Below are 17,476 nucleotides of genomic sequence, written 5' to 3' on the forward strand. Positions count from 1 at the left end.
TCACTTGACAATGTAGTAAATGTTTTTCCTTTAAATATTGTGACATATTTGCGCTATGCAGGACACCCCCTCCCCTGCCAGCGGTGACATAACAGCTTCTGCTGCTATGGTAACAGGCCAGTCAACACTCCCCTCCCTCCCCCGTGGTGATGTAACATGGGACACCGCTGTTGACACAGGCAACAGGGAACGGTATAAGAAGCTGGTTGAGCAGTATGTGACGAGAGTGTGTGATCAGGAGTGACACAGCGTGGATCGTGAAGTTCCCGAGGGCAGTTGCAGTCTAGCATTCGCCAGAGTGAATGGAGAATTAATTGTGATACTGCAGATGGCAGTATTTGTGAAGTTTTAAACTGTGGAATAAATTCGCTATATCCAGAATGGCGTGAAGTTATTTGTCATGTGACATGATGTGAAGAGACAAAATGAGTCAAGTATGATTTTACAATTGCACTGCAAGTGCCTTGATGGACAGTTTAAAGGAAAATGTTGTAGCATTTAGACCTGTTAGTGGGTAACAGCCTTGAAACAATGAAACAACATCTGCTGCTTGGCAGCAGATTCTTAAAAAGAAATTATATGCAGCTGTAACTGAGTAATGCCTTCGCAAACAAACATGTTCCCAAGGAAATACTCTTATTACAGTACACAAGAAACATGGTATGAATATTATGCCTCTCTGTGTGAGACATAGCTTTGCAAATTATCGTAGAAAGAAATCATTATGCATACTAGAAGAGATACTAGTCTTCCAAATACAAAATCTGTTAATCAAATGTTCACAATACAAACAATGAGTTGCATTTGTTTGCATGGGCATCAGCAGGAGTGCACAATACACCCTTTCAGACCATAAAAGGAATGAAATTATGAGAGACTGACAAATTCCATGAATAACAGAATTTACAGAATACAGAAGAAACTGGAAAGAAAATATTCAGCGGATGAGATCTGACAGTATTCTGAAAAAGTACAGGAAATAACTAGCAAAAAGGGAAAGATGTTTTAGAAGATCTCTACAGTGACAGAAGGATTATGTTATGTAATATACATAGCAGAGGTCTAATACTGAAAGGAATGTAATGTATGGATATTTAACTAAAATCTCTTCTGTTTGAATTTGGAACTTAAAAACCTGTCCCACTATGGGGCAGCATATTATTAAAATAAATTCACTTAGCGTAATCGAGGTGGGATGAAAAGTATGCGATATATGGTGTAACGTGTTGTGGCTGCTATGACAGGACCATCACTTGTTTCAGCTATATCGAGAGCTATAATTGGGTGTTGGCCAAGTGAGTGCTTCCAGTACACTTGCGCCAGATTCAACGTCAACAGGTCTGTTATATGAGAGAGCAGGTACATGTACAAAGTTCCTGGAACAAAACAACAAATACATTATTTTAGTTAACTTAATCTATAGTGGTTCCGCATTGCATTATAACAGTGAATGCGTGTGGTCCACTTGGTAAGCATAGTATTACTTAAATATTTATACTCTTATGCCCTAGTTAAAATTTGGTCACAAGTTCTGTAGTACAGTGAGGTCCAAACCTAAGTAACATGAGCTTTAACAGGACTTTTCCAAGCCACAGCCAATGCTTTAGCAGGGAGTTTTTTGATAAACCTTACCAGTGCAGGCACAACTTCTTGTTAGCAACATGATAAGATTTTATCTAATTTGCCTATATTCTAAAGAAACTGCTGAAAGTCCATCTGCATCAAAACACATCTTGCACTTGCATCAGAAACTGTAATATACTTGCTGCAGCTCATCTCTAATATTGTACATTATGCTACAAATTTCATTCTGGAGGGCCTCTTAGAGAATGAAGATTGTTCCTGTACATTCTTTGCTTCAAGTTTATGAGAAACAGCTTTCAATGAGGAGACCTGTGTGATATAATGGCATGGGCACATAGGCTCATGGTCAAAACATTGCCTGTGCTTGAGTCCAGAATTCTGTATAACACTCCCCAGCTAATGCATCCATTCGTTCATTCTGGCAGGGAAAAGCCACGTTCCAAGTCATGTTAAAGTGAAAGTTGCTTAGTTTTGGACTGTTTCATCATCATCATCAGTAATCTGTCAGACGACAGGTCCACAGTCTCTTCCAAAACAGTTTCTCCACTTAATGCGATCTTCTGTTTTTGGAAAGAGACTATCCAGGAAAAGTGATAATGTGGTAGTTTTTCCATTTGCTTTCCACATCGCAGTACAACAGCCGTTCAAACCACTCTGGTCACGCCTGTTGCTATACGAACTTGAACCATCTCGAGCATCATTTGCTCTGTGCTTCAAGTCGCTGCTGATGACGCTGCTTCCGACGTCAGTTTTTGGTGTCTCTCTTCGTCTGATGCCTACCCTTTGACCTGTCCAGCAAGGGAGGCCCTGCCAGTAGCTACGCTACCACTGGTATAGCTCTCAGGGTCCTTGGCATACTCAAACCCCCTCACCACGATAAGGTGGAGACTAGCAGATTGAGTTTACTATTCATGGATAACAAACATTAATAAATAAAAATGTTATCTAATAGTATGTTGTCAGATATAGCATTACTGGCCTGAGTGCTTGAGGTAAATGGAAATGTACCCTCCTAAATTCATAGCAACAGTGATCAGGTTATATGTAATATTGAGAAGTGACATAATAGTTATGAATGGTAGTTGATAAGGATGATATATGTAATTTTAACACACTACTCCCATGTTGCATATAGAGTGAGAAAAAAAAGACATGCGAAATCTCTTACAATATCAAGTCCTTTGTTTCTGATTTTAACCATGGACTTTCCACAAGATTTCAAGTTCTCAAACAGTGACTATCAACATTACTGCCTTCTGGGATGTGACACTGTGTAGTCTGGTAGACGGATACCAGTGTTTTGGAGGATCATACTGCTGCTATCTTCATGGCTGAAAGGCTTGAATGTTTGATTCTGAAAAAGGAAGCAGTATATTTTTCCAAAAGCTAGATTTCCAACTACAAAGTGTCACATCCCAGAAGACCGTTAGACATAGGAGCGTTTACATTTCCATCTATGTATCAACAATAAAAGACAGGCAAGGTATACATCATATTTAACAGATCCCACAGCTTACCACATTCCATACCCAGCAACAGAATTTCTCCATACAGTAGCACTGTGATGGGATATGAATGAAGATATGGCATAGTATTGTACTTTACTGGTCTACAACCATTTACACTGGTATACATGAAATGCTGATCTGCAACATAACACAGCACAACATATTACATTTTTGTTAGGAGTTTTCTAAAATACACTTCAGAGTGTAAAGCGAAACTTTAGATTTTCACATGAAAACAGTTAATTAAAGGAAAGAACATGATAAATAAAAGTATGTCAAGTGATTAAGGGAAGAAAATATCATATATGATGTCCATTTTCTGAATTCTCTGTTAATCACTGCAAGATTTTTGGTAGAAATTTCTGCAGATGTATTACTCACTCACTTACTCATGGAGCTGAGCCCTTCTTGAAGAGCTGCCAAATCTGCAGCTACTCAAGAATTTCCCAGCATTTTATGGAACCCAAAGGTTCATTACCATGTTCACAAGAGCCCTCCACTGGTCCCTATCCTGAGTCAGATAAATCCAATCCATACCATCCCATCCTCTCTCTCTAAGATCCATTCTGACATGTATATGAAAAACCCTTCAAAGTCAAATTGCCTGACAGGAGTGAATGGGATTGGCCCGATAGGAAAGGAGGACTGATCTGGTATACAGATGGTTCCAAGATAAATAAGGGCATTGGAGCTGGTGTGTTCTGCTATGGCACGAGACAGAAACTTAGTTTCAGCCTTGGGCAGTACACGACAGTATTCCAGGCAGAAGTATGTGACATTAAGACATGTATTATGGAGAATCTAGATAGGAACTACAGAAATAGGAACATCTACATTCTATCTGACAGCCAAGCTGCACTTAAAGCGCTTGACAAACACCAGATCAACTCAAAATTGGTCTGGAATTGCCACCAAACTCTCATGGAACTGGCCAAACATAACAGGGTATAACTGATATGGGTGCCGGGGCATGAGGGTATTGCTGGAAACGAAACAGCAGACCAATTGGCCAAGACTGGAGCTGAACATCCGTTCATAGGACCTGAACCAGCCTGTGGCATCTCTATAGGAGTTGCCAGAAAGGCAATCAGGGACTGGACAAATATGTAGCACGAGAAATACTGGGGATCCTTGACTGGACTCAGGCAAGCAAAGGGACTCATACGAGGACCCTCTGCTAAAAGAGCGAAGGAACTGTTGAAGTTAAACAGGAACCAGCTACGATGGGTGGTAGGACTACTTAGAGGACACTGTCACCTTAAGGGACACCTCTTCAAACTGGGACTAAGTGACAGTCCCACTTGTGAGAGGTGTCAAGAAGAAAATGAAACAGCCACACATATCCTGTGTGAATGTGAGGCCTTAGCTTATTTAAGATTATGTCACTTGGGTCAATATTTTATGGAGCTAAGTCACTATTTTGATGTCCCCATGTGCAAAATCCTGCGCTTCATTTGAAGCGCAGGATTGCTAAGGCGATAATCAGAAGGGGAGGCACATTAGATCACTGTGGTTGCGGTGCAAGGGCCAAGATCATTCATTCATTGAAGATCCATTTTAATATTGTCCACCCACCTACACCTTGGTCTTCCCTGCAGTCTCTTTCCTTCTGGATTTCCCACCAATATCCTATATGCATTCGTCTCCCCCATTCGTGCTACATGCCCTGCCCACCTCATCCTCCTTGACTTGATCATTCTAATTATACTTAAAGAAGAGCACAAGTTATGAAGCTCCTCATTATGCAAAGTATTTAAAAGACAGAAAAAAAAAAGACTAGTGTATTTCTTATGTATTTTTCCTACAATTATGAAACAATTATATCCAGGCCATTTGAATATTATACCATACCAGTAAGCAAAATGCTGATCCCATATCTCCAAAGAAAGACCTTCAAAATTTTTCTGCTTCGTATTTCTTTCCACGTGTCTGGCGATGAAAACTGTCGAAATGCTCCATCTTGAAGCAGTTCATAGGAGCCTGAATCACCTCCACGAAAAATGGGACTGCACAGTCCAGTATGTGCCAGTGCAGACACCTGAAATAATTGGAAAATTATGTCCACCACATATATCAGCAAGAGAACAGTAACATCTAAACACCTGAAAAACATCTCAATTTTCAATACTTTATTAATTTGATGTAAAGAGTGGACATCGCCGGTCATGGTAGCAGAGCGGTCTAAGGCATGCACTGTCTTCGCTCACTCGGAAGCTGGGATCGTGGGTTCGAATCCCACTCAGGGCATGGATGTTTGTGTGCATTTTTCTGTGTTTGTGTTTGCCTAAGGAGTCCTACCAAACGTCTAAGATCTAGTAAACCGAAGTGGAACGGAGAGTTTCATGGAGGTAGGCCTAGGCTCAAATGAGGGCTGCAGCGCCAAAGGGGGGGAAAAAAAAGAGTGGACATCATTTAAACTTTGTATTCTGTTCTAGACAAAATACTATAACAGAATGGCTGTAAGAAATGTCTTGGAAAAATGATACAGAACAGGACTAACTTCAAACCCCATATGGGCCACACTGTACTTAAGTACATATTCGTGGACCACACAATAAAAATATATTTTTTGCCTACTTATTTTGAAAAAATAAGGTTATGCATTCTTCATGCTGTCTGTGTATCTGTATCCCCTACCAATTAACTTATGAATGCCTGAGCCAGTCTTTATGAAACTTGGTATGTACATGATGACACCTGAGCCCATCTCAATGGTGTACTTCATAAGTCCCTCTCATCAGTTTATGCATCTATATGTGTATCCCCTATTGCTGCCATGGCAACAAATACACGTGCAACAGTATAAGAATTGTTGGATGCACTGTTTTCTGTGTTGTCTGTCATATGAAGGAAAGAAAGCAATTATTTCTTCCCAGAACTTCTTGTTTAACAGTATGCCAATATACATATCTGCCCCCCAGAACTTCTTGTTTAACAGTATGCCAATATACATATCTGCCCCCCAATGATGAGATCTCCAAAGGAGAAGCATATTGTGGCATATTTGCTTTATACAGGAACTGTTGAGCCACAGAGGCCTTGGGGCAAGCGTGCAACGGGAGAGTTGTGGATTGTATCAGCGCATAGCTAGGCGACAACTCTGTGAAGTCGCATACTGCTCAGTAAACACACCTCCATGCTAGGATGTGACATCATGTAACTGGTTTCTATGGAGCCTGCTGCTGGATAATCACTCAGTAAACATGTTAAAACAACATAGGCTGTTTTCTGTGAGGTCAGTGTGGATGCTATATAATGACATATACAGGCAGAACAGGAGTCAGTGTTTGGCAGTATTTGAGAGTGTTTGAGTAATAGCAACCAGGAATAGAGAAGTTTGCACTGTGAGGATGTAAAGTGTGACTGGAACATTTTATGTAAAATATTTGTAGTGGTCTGAAGTGACAGTTTCTGTGTGGAGATCCGTTGCTATGAGACAACTAATGGAAGACAGAGAATCCTAGTGTGTTTGAAACAGTGAACTGGAGAGTGTGTAAATCAGTGATAGTGCTGTATTTGAGTGTAACTACGAGAGTGCAAGTAACCAAGCTGTTAATAAATCCAATCATCTGAACTAGAACCCGTCATTTCGTCACACGTACCCTCCTACATGTGACAATATGAATAACAACTGGACCTAAAAATACTTATTTAAATGAAATCTTATGATGGTCAACATTGTTTAAAATCAGCTACAAAAGGTCTGCAAGACTGCATACACTTATGGACTCGTACTAATTCCATGTTATTCTAAATTATTTATTTGGTGTTTCATAAAATTAACTGAAAAATTATACAGAATATTTGGCAAACACTTTTCATAGTGATTTTTTGACAAGATTTGCTGACATTTAAAAATGAGGAGGAAACTAGTGGGAACACACATTTTTGGAAATGGAAGGATGCCCCTGTGGTCACATAAAATCAACTGGTTGGATAGCTCTGATACATATCTCAATCAGAAATTCATTCCACTTAACCCTTGCTGTGCAGAGTCTTCTTGGCTAACTTACAATAAAGAAGTGTCAGAGGACATACATGTAAGTATATGTAAACCTAAGCTAATCTGTCAAAAGATACAAGCACAAGAGTTTACATACATGAGAAGCAAGTCTATCCCAACTATATGCAAGGATTTCTCCCTGATAAAATGTTTCCTTGTATGCATGCAGACATATATATTATAAAAATACCAAATCCAGTGTTTTAAAAGAATAAAACAGCATTATATTTATCAGATTAGATGCTGCTTTGCCGGCCATGGTAGCTGAGTGGTCTAAGTTATGTACTGTCTTCGCTCGCTTGGAAACTGGGATCGTGGGTTCGAATTCCACTCAGGGCATGGATGTTTATTTTGTGTGTGTGCGTTTTTCTGTGTTTGTGTACAGGTAGAGGCCGTGCGACGAGCTGATCACCCGCCCAAGGAGTCCTTCCGAATGTGTAAGATTTAGAAAAACTGAAGTGAACAGAGAAGTTCATGGAGGTAGGCCTAGGCCCACTGGGGCTGTAGTGCCAAGGAAAAAAATGCTGCTTTAGAGATAAATGTTGCACTTTTACTTAAGCATAATAAATGATCTAACGAGTACACTCAAACATAAAATCACATAGTCTATAGCCCAAACCAACTTGTCTGTAGTGGTAAAACCATTACAATAGAGGACTGTACATGTGGGTACCACAGCCACTTAAAATACTAAGACATATTTTGGTGTATGTAATAAGAGTCACCATCACATAATAATGAACTTCCATGCTGGTATATAATGCAACATAGTCTACTGAAAGTCAACTTACGTTTTGAAGGAACCTGTTGCCTCCATCTTCATGATTAACCAGCTTGAAAGCAGATGGAATGCAGTAGCACCTTGGACCATGAAGATGAAAGTGACATGTTCTTTTGAAATGTTGGTTGATATTTAACAGGGTACATGGTGTTATATCTCAAAAGACAGAACTCTTCATAAACACTGTTCTGACAACCTCAAATCCTACATTACTGAGAATATTTGTGAGTTCATTTGAGGTATACTTCAATAACCATAACAGGGTAAAATTAAATTTGGTCAAATTAAAGAAGGCATGGGAGTCTAACTTGTTCATAATGTTATTTCAGCAAAATAAATAACAGTTTTTGGTACATAAATGACATATAAAAAAGAAGAAAAATTGAGAAGTTCTTCACAGCACGAGTTTCACATCGGGCAATGTCCATTACCTGAATAGTTTTGTTGCCCCAAATGGTGACAGCTTGAATATGAGGCCGAGCCATTCGTACTGTGTGTAATTTAATTATTTCAGGAACATTTGTGTTGCAAGGAGAAGCATTCAGTTGCCATATTGAAACACTTCCAGTACTGGTCAGGGAAACAAAAATGTTCCCAAAGGTCCTGAAATGTAGTAAATTTATAACACATGGCTCTTTATAATCAAATCAGTCTGTCTTTTAGGCAACTTTCATAAAAGACACATGGTGGCTGGACATACGGTGTCCAGCGACTGCAAATACATTAGCGTGAATACTAGCATTCACACAAGTGTCTCAGTGGCCAAGATACTGACTTGTCTGGGCACTCGAAGTGCATCGAGTTGTATGCTAGCATTCAGACGGGACATACAGAGTCTAGCGTCACTGATGAAATGGTGGATAAACATTTTGATACCTCCATCTGAATGACTGAGGGCAACATCAACGTGGGGTTCTGACGTCAGAGCCACTAAGTGTGCGTGTTGTGGCGTTGAGTGGCTGTGTCCCAGACTCTAGTCGTGTCTTGTCTGAAAGTGGCCTTAGATTCTAATATTAGGTGTTCCATCAGTTTTTTTTAGACCTGGTCATTCTCAAGAGAATGTGCAGTGAATTTGGTCAAGTCCACCAACTGATACAAGGATTGTAGGGTGTGTAAGGGTTAGTGAGGGGCATCAGTTACAGTGTGTCAACCTCACTCCCTCTGACAATGCACCTGCAACCACTCCCTTACTGCTGCTTGCCATGCTTCTCCTTAACATGCAACCTGAGACCACATCTAAATACAGAGCCTGGATGCTGCATACAGTAACCAAACTCAAATATAAGGCTGTGCCATAGCTCAAGCGGTTAGTTGCTGGCTTCCCACCATGGTGGCCCAGGTTTGAACCTGGGTCTGGTCAAGTGGGATTTGTGGTGGACAAAGTGGCGCTGGGGCAGGTTTTCAGTACTTCGGTTTCCCCTGCCAATCTACATTCCACCAAATACTCCATTATAATCACCCGGGGTAGGTACAGTAGGCCAATCAGTGGCCGATGTGCTGAGTGGACCCAGCTGGACTCCACCGCCCCCACTATGCAAATTAAAAAAAATTAAACTCAAATATCATTAATAGCCATGTAAAATGCACATGCACAAAACTGGAAAACCAAGAATTGTCAAATTTTTACACATCAAAACGAAACTCCAGAAGTTTAACGATATGTTACATTCATACAAATTCACAATTGACTTCTTTAACATATGTATATTCACTTCATAAAATCTTCCAGCTCTGTACTGTCAGTATACATTCCCTTCCTAATTTGACATGTAGATGGGGTCACAGGTGGAGGAACTTCCCACAAACAAACAATTAATTATAAATTATTTATTCAGTCAGAAATACTCTCCCATTCTCTGAAATATGCCATTAATACCATTACTTACCAGATCCTTAAATTATACAATTCTCAAAACATTTAGAGACTAAATTAAAATATTCTGGGATGTTATACCTTGTAGTTTGGCATGATTTTCTCATTGTTTTCAAGGAACATTCTGTTTGATATGTTGGGATTTTGGACTTTATCCATCGTCCTGGTTTTTAAGATAACAAATAAAAACACGACGTTTCGGAAACTGGATCTGTTTCCGTCCTCAGGTGAAGGAAAACACCTATTCAGTTGGGTCCCTTAGAAAGAGCTAGCCTCAATCACTGGACCAGTGATTGTGATTGTTTCCATATTTGGGGTAACAGAGTGAGTCATGCAAATAAACAAGCTCTGCTTGCCTGGCTTACTCTTCAGTCCTGAGATAGGGGGAGTATGTTCCCCTGAAACACTGGTAAACTTCTACCACGCTACATGGAATCATATTCCAGAAGACGTTACTGCCATGACGACCTCAAGTCTCATACATATCTTCACCTGTAAGGTTTGAGGTTTTCACGGCAGTGACTATGAAGAAAGCAGTCTTTCGGGATGTGGCACCGTGTAGATGTGGTGTTAACAGACGTTTCGGAGGAACGTATCGCCTCCATCTTCAGGGTAGAAGGAAAAATAAGAAATCCTTTTACCCTGAAGATGGAAGCGATACGTTCCTCCGAAACATCGGTTAACACCACATCTACACAGTGCTACATCCCAGAAGACTGCTTTCATCATGTCTTCACCTTCTTGCTTTCTCAGTTACAATATCATGGAGTGTGGTGTGCCGATTCCTCAAAATGTTTGTATGCCTTTACTGGACTACAATCTATCATATCTCAGAACATTATTTCTGCTATGAAATCCTCACATCTCATACCGGAGTGTTATCACAGCCTCAAAGTCCTCTTCAACAACAACAGGAAATCCACACAGCTCTTTGTATTTGAATCCCAGTGGATTTAGTTGAATATTATGGCCATATGACACTGATACTACCAAGTCATGTTTCATCTGAGGTGAATCATTTCTGCATTCTCCTGTCAGTAAATTAGCAATAGTGTATTTTGTGCAGGCAAATATGTACAGTAAATCAACAGTTGTCTGGTATTCAAGTATCTGGAATTCTCAGCCAACTGGCAAAAATTTCTAACAAAATTTGCCATTTTTATACAGCTATTCAAAAAGAGACTTGTAATGTGCATATGTTCACCTGCCATGTGGTACTCCTCCCAGCACTCCCTGTCCTCACTCATACACTTGTCATTTCAATAGAGGTTGGCTGAATATGTGATCACATCATAAAAAAAAAGCTATCCCTGTAACAAGCTGTGAAAAGCCACAGGTTTGTGAAACATCAAGCTTCCCACATTTTCTTTAGGCAGCTGGCTAACAGATGGCAGTAAGGTTGTCAGCCTTACATGCTGGCCGCCCTTTACCCCACAGGAAGATTCCTGGTACTCATTTCTGTTAGAGGCTGAGTTGACCCCAGGGCCATAGTGCGGCTGGAAGGATTAGGTAAATTGAAAAAATCTACCTCATCGTCACTCAAACCCGTGACCTTCTGGCTTGTAGCATAGGGCCTCAAACATGCTACCGTGTGCATCATAGCATATTTATCTGAAATCTTTAATCCATCAACCTGCTATGTCATGTAGAAAGACTCCTGTGCAAGGAATAAAGTGAAAATATGTTGTTTTTGAGTTTGTATTGGGTTCCTGCAAGAGTTTCTCTCATGCAACTGGTAGATCCACATAATCAACAAACCCCATTCCTCTTATGTGCTGGATAGCGGGAAGTTTACTGTATTTCAAATGCATTCTTTGCTATTTTCCATACCTCATTTATTGAAGACAGAAATTCATTGTTACATGCTAACAACAGTACAAATATCTACCACACTGAAAACTGTTTCAAATAAAAGTAGAATTTCATGAGATGTCTGTCTCAGTTTTCTGTGACAAGGCAAATGCCACGTCAGAGACGAAGCCTGCAATTTCACTACGACCAAGAATCTTGATAGTGTACTGTCTGGTGGAGACTATTACACACCTTGAATTGGTGATAATGAGTACAGCAAGGGAAAACTGAAGAGACTTGGGGAAAAATCTGCTCCATTGCCAATTTGCCCACCATGACTCTCTCATAATGTTATCCTGGATTGCCAAAATTAATTTTGTCCAACAACTTTCAGCATAGATCTCCTAATACCAAAATCTTAAAAATCTATTCAGTAGTTTCAGGATTAAAACCTAATGATAGACAACATTGTATGTGTGTCCACTGAACTCAAAAATACACAGTAAACAATGGCAGAACGATGCTTATTATTGAGATCGTGGTCTCCTGGGTTGTTACGCTGTGCAGTCATGTGGATACCAGTAATTAAGGGGAATAAGCTGTCTCTGTCTTCAGGTCAAAGTGACTAGGATGATGATGCAATTAGGTTATACAGGCAAGTTTTGAAGAAGGGAATCACTCAGATCCTTGGAAGGGTGAGGAAAGACAGAATCCAGTCCAAGCCAATAAGTACAATGAACAAGAAATGTGAGACAAAGGCCCATTTTGGGACTGAAATACACTAGACTACACGGTGTCACAACCCAGAAGAACCAAATCTCAACAATCCATGCTGCGAAAATCTAAAAACTCACCATTGAAAACCATCACACCAAGATCTATGACATGTGTCATATGGGATGCTACCTTAACACAATTATTGGAATTCCAAAAATATACACCACCATTTGTATGACCTGAAATAATATATCTTCCTGATATCTTCATGCAGGTCACTGCTTCTAGATTGAAATCTCCACACACATTTTTTGTGATATGTGGCCACCTTCCGACATGGTGCCATTCACACCATGTTCTGTAGACTACTCGCCATTCAGAATCGCTAGGACACATGATATGCCATCTTGGGTAACAGCTGTTCAACAGTTCTATTCTTACATCTTCATCAATCTCCTTCTCACAGCAAGTTTTCCAAATGTGAGTTCGCTAATAAAAAACAAAATAATAAATTATTAATGGGATTTTATTCAAGGATCATGACGGGTCATGACAGTTCAGCTGGCTAGGCTACAAGCTGCCTGCCCAAGGAATCAAGGTTCAATTCCTGGCAGGAGTGAGACATATCTTAGAGAATCAAATTCCATGTGCAGTACCATCAATAGGAATAAGAATTCCTGCTGATATTTTATTCTTAATAAATACAGGCAATTTGAACTTAAAGTTTAAAACATACTGGATGACATTTTAGAACTGGGCTCAGCTATGACGGGTGGTGGGACTACTTACAGGACACTGCCACCTTAAAGGACACCTTTTCAAACTGGGACTAAGGCCCTCCATACACACACAGTTTGGCCTTCCGATCGACCTTACAGGCAAAACTTGCAGTTTACCCCCTCCCTTTCCTCCCCCATACACGCGCATATAAACCGGCAGGCTTCTTGCCACAATCACGGTTTTCCAGCCTATAATGCTGAGTCACACACGTCATGTGCTACGGTCCTGCAGGTAGAACTGACGGGTTCCCCACAGGCCAACAGTCCAAACGATTGGCTGGCTGGCCGCACCACACACATCAGTTTTGCCTTTCAGTCTTCAACTGTGCAGGCCAAACTGTGTGTGTATGGGGGCCCTAAGTGATAGTCCTACTTGTGAGAGGTGTCAAGAAGAAAATGAAACAGCCACACACATCCTGTGTGAATGTGAGACCTTAGCTTATTTAAGATTATGTCGCTTGGGTCAATACTTTATGGAACCAAGTGACTATTTCGACGTCCTCAAGTACAAAATCCTGTGCTTCATTCGAAGCACAGGATTGCTGAAAGGGTAATCAAAAGTGGAAGCACAAGAGATCACTGTAGGTCGTGGTGCAAGGGCCAAGAAGGCCCAACCCTTATACATTCATTCATTCATTAGAACTGGGCTATTCAGTAGTAGATATCCCTAAAAATTTTCCATTTTGTATAAGTCTTTACAAGACAGGGAGATTTAGATCCCATTATTAGAAATTCTTACTTAATCATTGCTGAATACATGTTTTACTTCCACACATGAGTATCCCAACCTAACAAGCCTTACAGGCTATTCACTTAGTTCTCATTATATGCCTGTTTTAATGACAAAAAGAATTAAGATCATACATCATACAATACTAGAAGGAAAAATGATTTTCAAGTGCCAAATTGTAGCATATCAACTTTTAAGAAGAGTGTTATCAATATGGGTATTAAATTATATAATAGACTGCCTCTGGAATTAAGAAAATCAGATGGATGTAAAGACTTGAAATATGGGCTAAAAGTATTGTGGTGTGTTATATGACGTCCATCACTGGGCAATGAAACAATGGAAACTGCTGAGACCATTGCGTAGGAATATTCATAGCAACAAGTGTTCCTTGCATAACAATGCTCAGTAAAAACACCTGACAACAATACCTGATATCTGTTGCCGAGCAGCAATGTGTTCTCTATGTGGTCCATGTCGAGACTATATAAGGAGCAGCAAACACTATTCAGGAATGAGTGAGTATTCAGTACAAGTTGGAGTCTGAAGAGAGTCTCCTTCTAAGGCAGTCTAGTATTCGCCGAGATGCAGCGGAAGCAGTAATTGTGATACCGCAAGTGATAGTAACTGTATTCCTGACTGAAGTAAGTGTGGATGAATGAGTTCAATAAATAATCGTTGAATCCGAAGGCTACATGAAGTTATTTGTCGCGTGACATACCCAACACGTGACAGCATTTTTACTAGATCATCCATTCTATACATTGTATGAGTTCCTCTTAGAGGGACAGTAGTAAGCATAGCAAATCCTCTATCCAGCAATTGAAATAGATAACATTTTGTTGCTTGTAGTATCTTAATGTGATCGGTAATTGTCATGGTCACATGTAGGACTCTTTGATTTACTGTAACACTCTTAAAATTATCTCGACAAACTCATAAGGTTGGCTTGCATTTCAATTTACGTATTGTACGTAATTTGATTATTTATCTGGTTTGATATTTTGTGTTATATTTTAATTATAGGTTAGCCATGTCAAGAGTGATTATTTATTGTTTATAGATTCTAATCCTTTAGGCATTTGGGCAAAAGGATTTCAAGAATGATGTATTTAATGATGTGACTTGTCCAAGTGTTACTGTTGTAGCAATTATGAATGCCAAATCAATCAATCAATCAATCAACTGAGGCTGTTAATCTCTAGTAAACAGATAAGAGTCTATGCATTGTAGTTTCTTGGAGAATACCTTCACACACATTACAAAGCATGAGAATAGTAACCCGGTTGCAGATTTCTGCAACATTTTGGAGTAGCTGGAATATTCTCATAGAGTTTGGGGTACACATGAAACTACTTAGGCTGGTTAAAATGTGTGGGCACCTACAGTAAAGTCTGTATAGGTAAACACTTGTCTGATATTTTCCCATCCAAAATGGTCTAAAAACAAGGAGATGCTTTATTGCTACTGCTTTTCATCTTTGCTTTAGAATATGCCATTAGGAAGGTAAAGGAAAACCAAGTGGGACTGAAATTAAACAGGACACATCAGCTGTTGTCTATGCTCATGATGTGAATCCACTGGGAGATAACATATGAGTAGATACCATAAAGAAACACAGAAAATTTAATTGATGCTAGTAAGGAAGTTGGCCCAGAATTAAACCCAAAGAAAACTAAGTAAATGCTGCTGTCTCATCACCAAAATGCAGGGCAAAATCATAAAATAAAGATGGCTAACAAATGCTTTGAAAATGTGGTACAGTTCAGACATTTGGGAATAACAGTAACAAATAAAAATTTGATTCAGGAGGAAATTAAGAATAGCCTGAATGTGGGTAACACTTGGTACCATTCAGTCCTTTTCTCTTCTTGTGTGCTGCCTAAAAACATAAAAGTTAGAATATACACATGTGGGAACATCCCACATATTATCACAACACCAGCACGCGCGCTAACCAATCAAATTGCATCCATCGTTTGCATTTATACAGCGCTTGCTGCTAGCCCGCATCCACAGCATTACGCGCGCTAGCCAACCAGTGCTCAGCAAATTTTCACTCTGCCATCATGCATTGTATAAAAGGCGGAGCACAAGCTCACAAGTAGTCGGTTCTCAATCAGTCTACACTCAGTCAACAGTCAGTCTACGGTCGTTCCACATCAGTCTACAAGCAATCAGCACACTTCGTCGCCAGCGCTTGGTCTTTGGAGGCATCGGCACTTCACTGCGCCAGGCACGACTGCCTCGGCTGTCCGGCGGTCTCACACCCGACTCACTGGGCAACTCGGCCGCCTCGATTCGCTGGTAGTCATGCCCGACACACTGGGCAACTGGCGTAGCTATCGCCTCTCCACTCCTGCGACCGCGCTCAGCAAGCAAACCTTTTCCAGCAACCAAGCAACCTCCAGCAACGGCCGCACTGTGGCCAGTCAACTGACTCAGCCGCCTCAACACACCACAACCAACTTCCCTTCCTACCAGCGGGCGTCGTGCTACTTCACCGGCCAAGCATCTCAGCAACCAATGGTCCTTTTCAGGACCTACAAACTGTTCCGAAGAAGTGGGTTGTCATTGAAGTAATGACAAAACAAAAATCCCACACACAACAATAATTTTGCCTGTTGTTTTGTTAGGGTGTGAAACTGGGTCTCTAACATTAACAGAGGACTGAGGGTGTTTGAGAACAGGGGCCTGAGGAGAACATTTGGCCTGAAGAGCGATTAACTGATGAGGTTGGAGAAAACTGCATAATGAGGAGCTTCATAACTTGTACTCTTCCCCAAGTATAATCAGAATGATCAAATCAAGGAGGATAAGATGGGCAGGGCATGTCGCACACGAGGGAGAAGAGGAATACATAGACATAGGTAGAATGAAAATATTCGAATTGATAGGATGGCATGGCATGGACAGATATTGCTCAGGATAGGGGCCAGTGGAGGGCCTTGTGAACATAGTAACGAACCTTCAGGTTCATATAATGTTGGGAAATTCTTCCGTGGTTGAGCCACTGGCGGCTTCTCAAGGTCTCAGCAGAACAGAGTTAAATAGACTTCCTACTCTAACCTCCCTAACCTAATTTCAGGCTATGACATATACAATTCCCAAATACTTAGTAACTTTCAGGATCTCTTCAACGTTATAACTGTCACTGTGGCATATAAAACCATTCGTGTCACGCATGATTTAAATTAATTCCTCCCCATACCTTCGACAGACTTTGGACCACCTCCTTCCACAACTTGCATACTTGTTCACAACGTGCAAGTAATTTTCCATTTATATGTGGAAAAATAACTTCCATAACCTCGTAATTTAAAGGCGGGACCATCTTATCGATCTTATCATTCATATCTGTATTTCGTTTTTCCTGCTTGCAGGCACCGAAACGTTACCTCCAACCACAAACTAACAATCACTAATAATTTGGTTATGTTTACAACCATTAACAATGTTCACTTCAGATCAGGTTGCCAACATTGTCAATATAAGATCATAAATTGTTTTAATACTGTTGTATTAGAAAACTAATTCCGATAGTCAAAGTTATTCCGGGATATTACCTGTGGAAGCATAACTTGGGACTTCATTTTACAAATCTTGATATGTGATTGTAATGTAAAGAAAACGTTTAGCTTTGTTGACTTTACTAATGATTTGTATCTATTGGTGCCACTGACGCTACCGGTCACCACTAATCCCGCTAA

At 40.3% G+C, this 17,476-nt stretch overlaps 1 protein-coding gene across 1 annotated transcript; it reads right to left on the bottom strand.

Moving 5' to 3' along the window:
• Nucleotides 1-57: 57 nt before the first annotated feature.
• On the bottom strand, nt 58-17,213 carry LOC111874878. Its single transcript, XM_023870735.2, has 7 exons — nt 16,978-17,213; nt 12,395-12,746; nt 10,621-10,780; nt 8,308-8,479; nt 4,944-5,130; nt 3,102-3,230; nt 58-1,376 (listed from the first exon to the last, which is right to left on the bottom strand). The coding sequence occupies exons 1-7, from the start codon at nt 17,119-17,121 to the stop codon at nt 1,177-1,179; spliced, it is 1,344 nt and encodes a 447-aa protein (XP_023726503.1). The 5' UTR covers nt 17,122-17,213; the 3' UTR covers nt 58-1,176.
• Between the last annotated feature and the right edge of the window lie 263 nt (nt 17,214-17,476).

This window comes from Cryptotermes secundus, unplaced genomic scaffold (assembly GCF_002891405.2).
Source record: "Cryptotermes secundus unplaced genomic scaffold, Csec_1.0 scaffold160, whole genome shotgun sequence".
NCBI lineage: Eukaryota > Metazoa > Arthropoda > Insecta > Blattodea > Kalotermitidae > Cryptotermes > Cryptotermes secundus.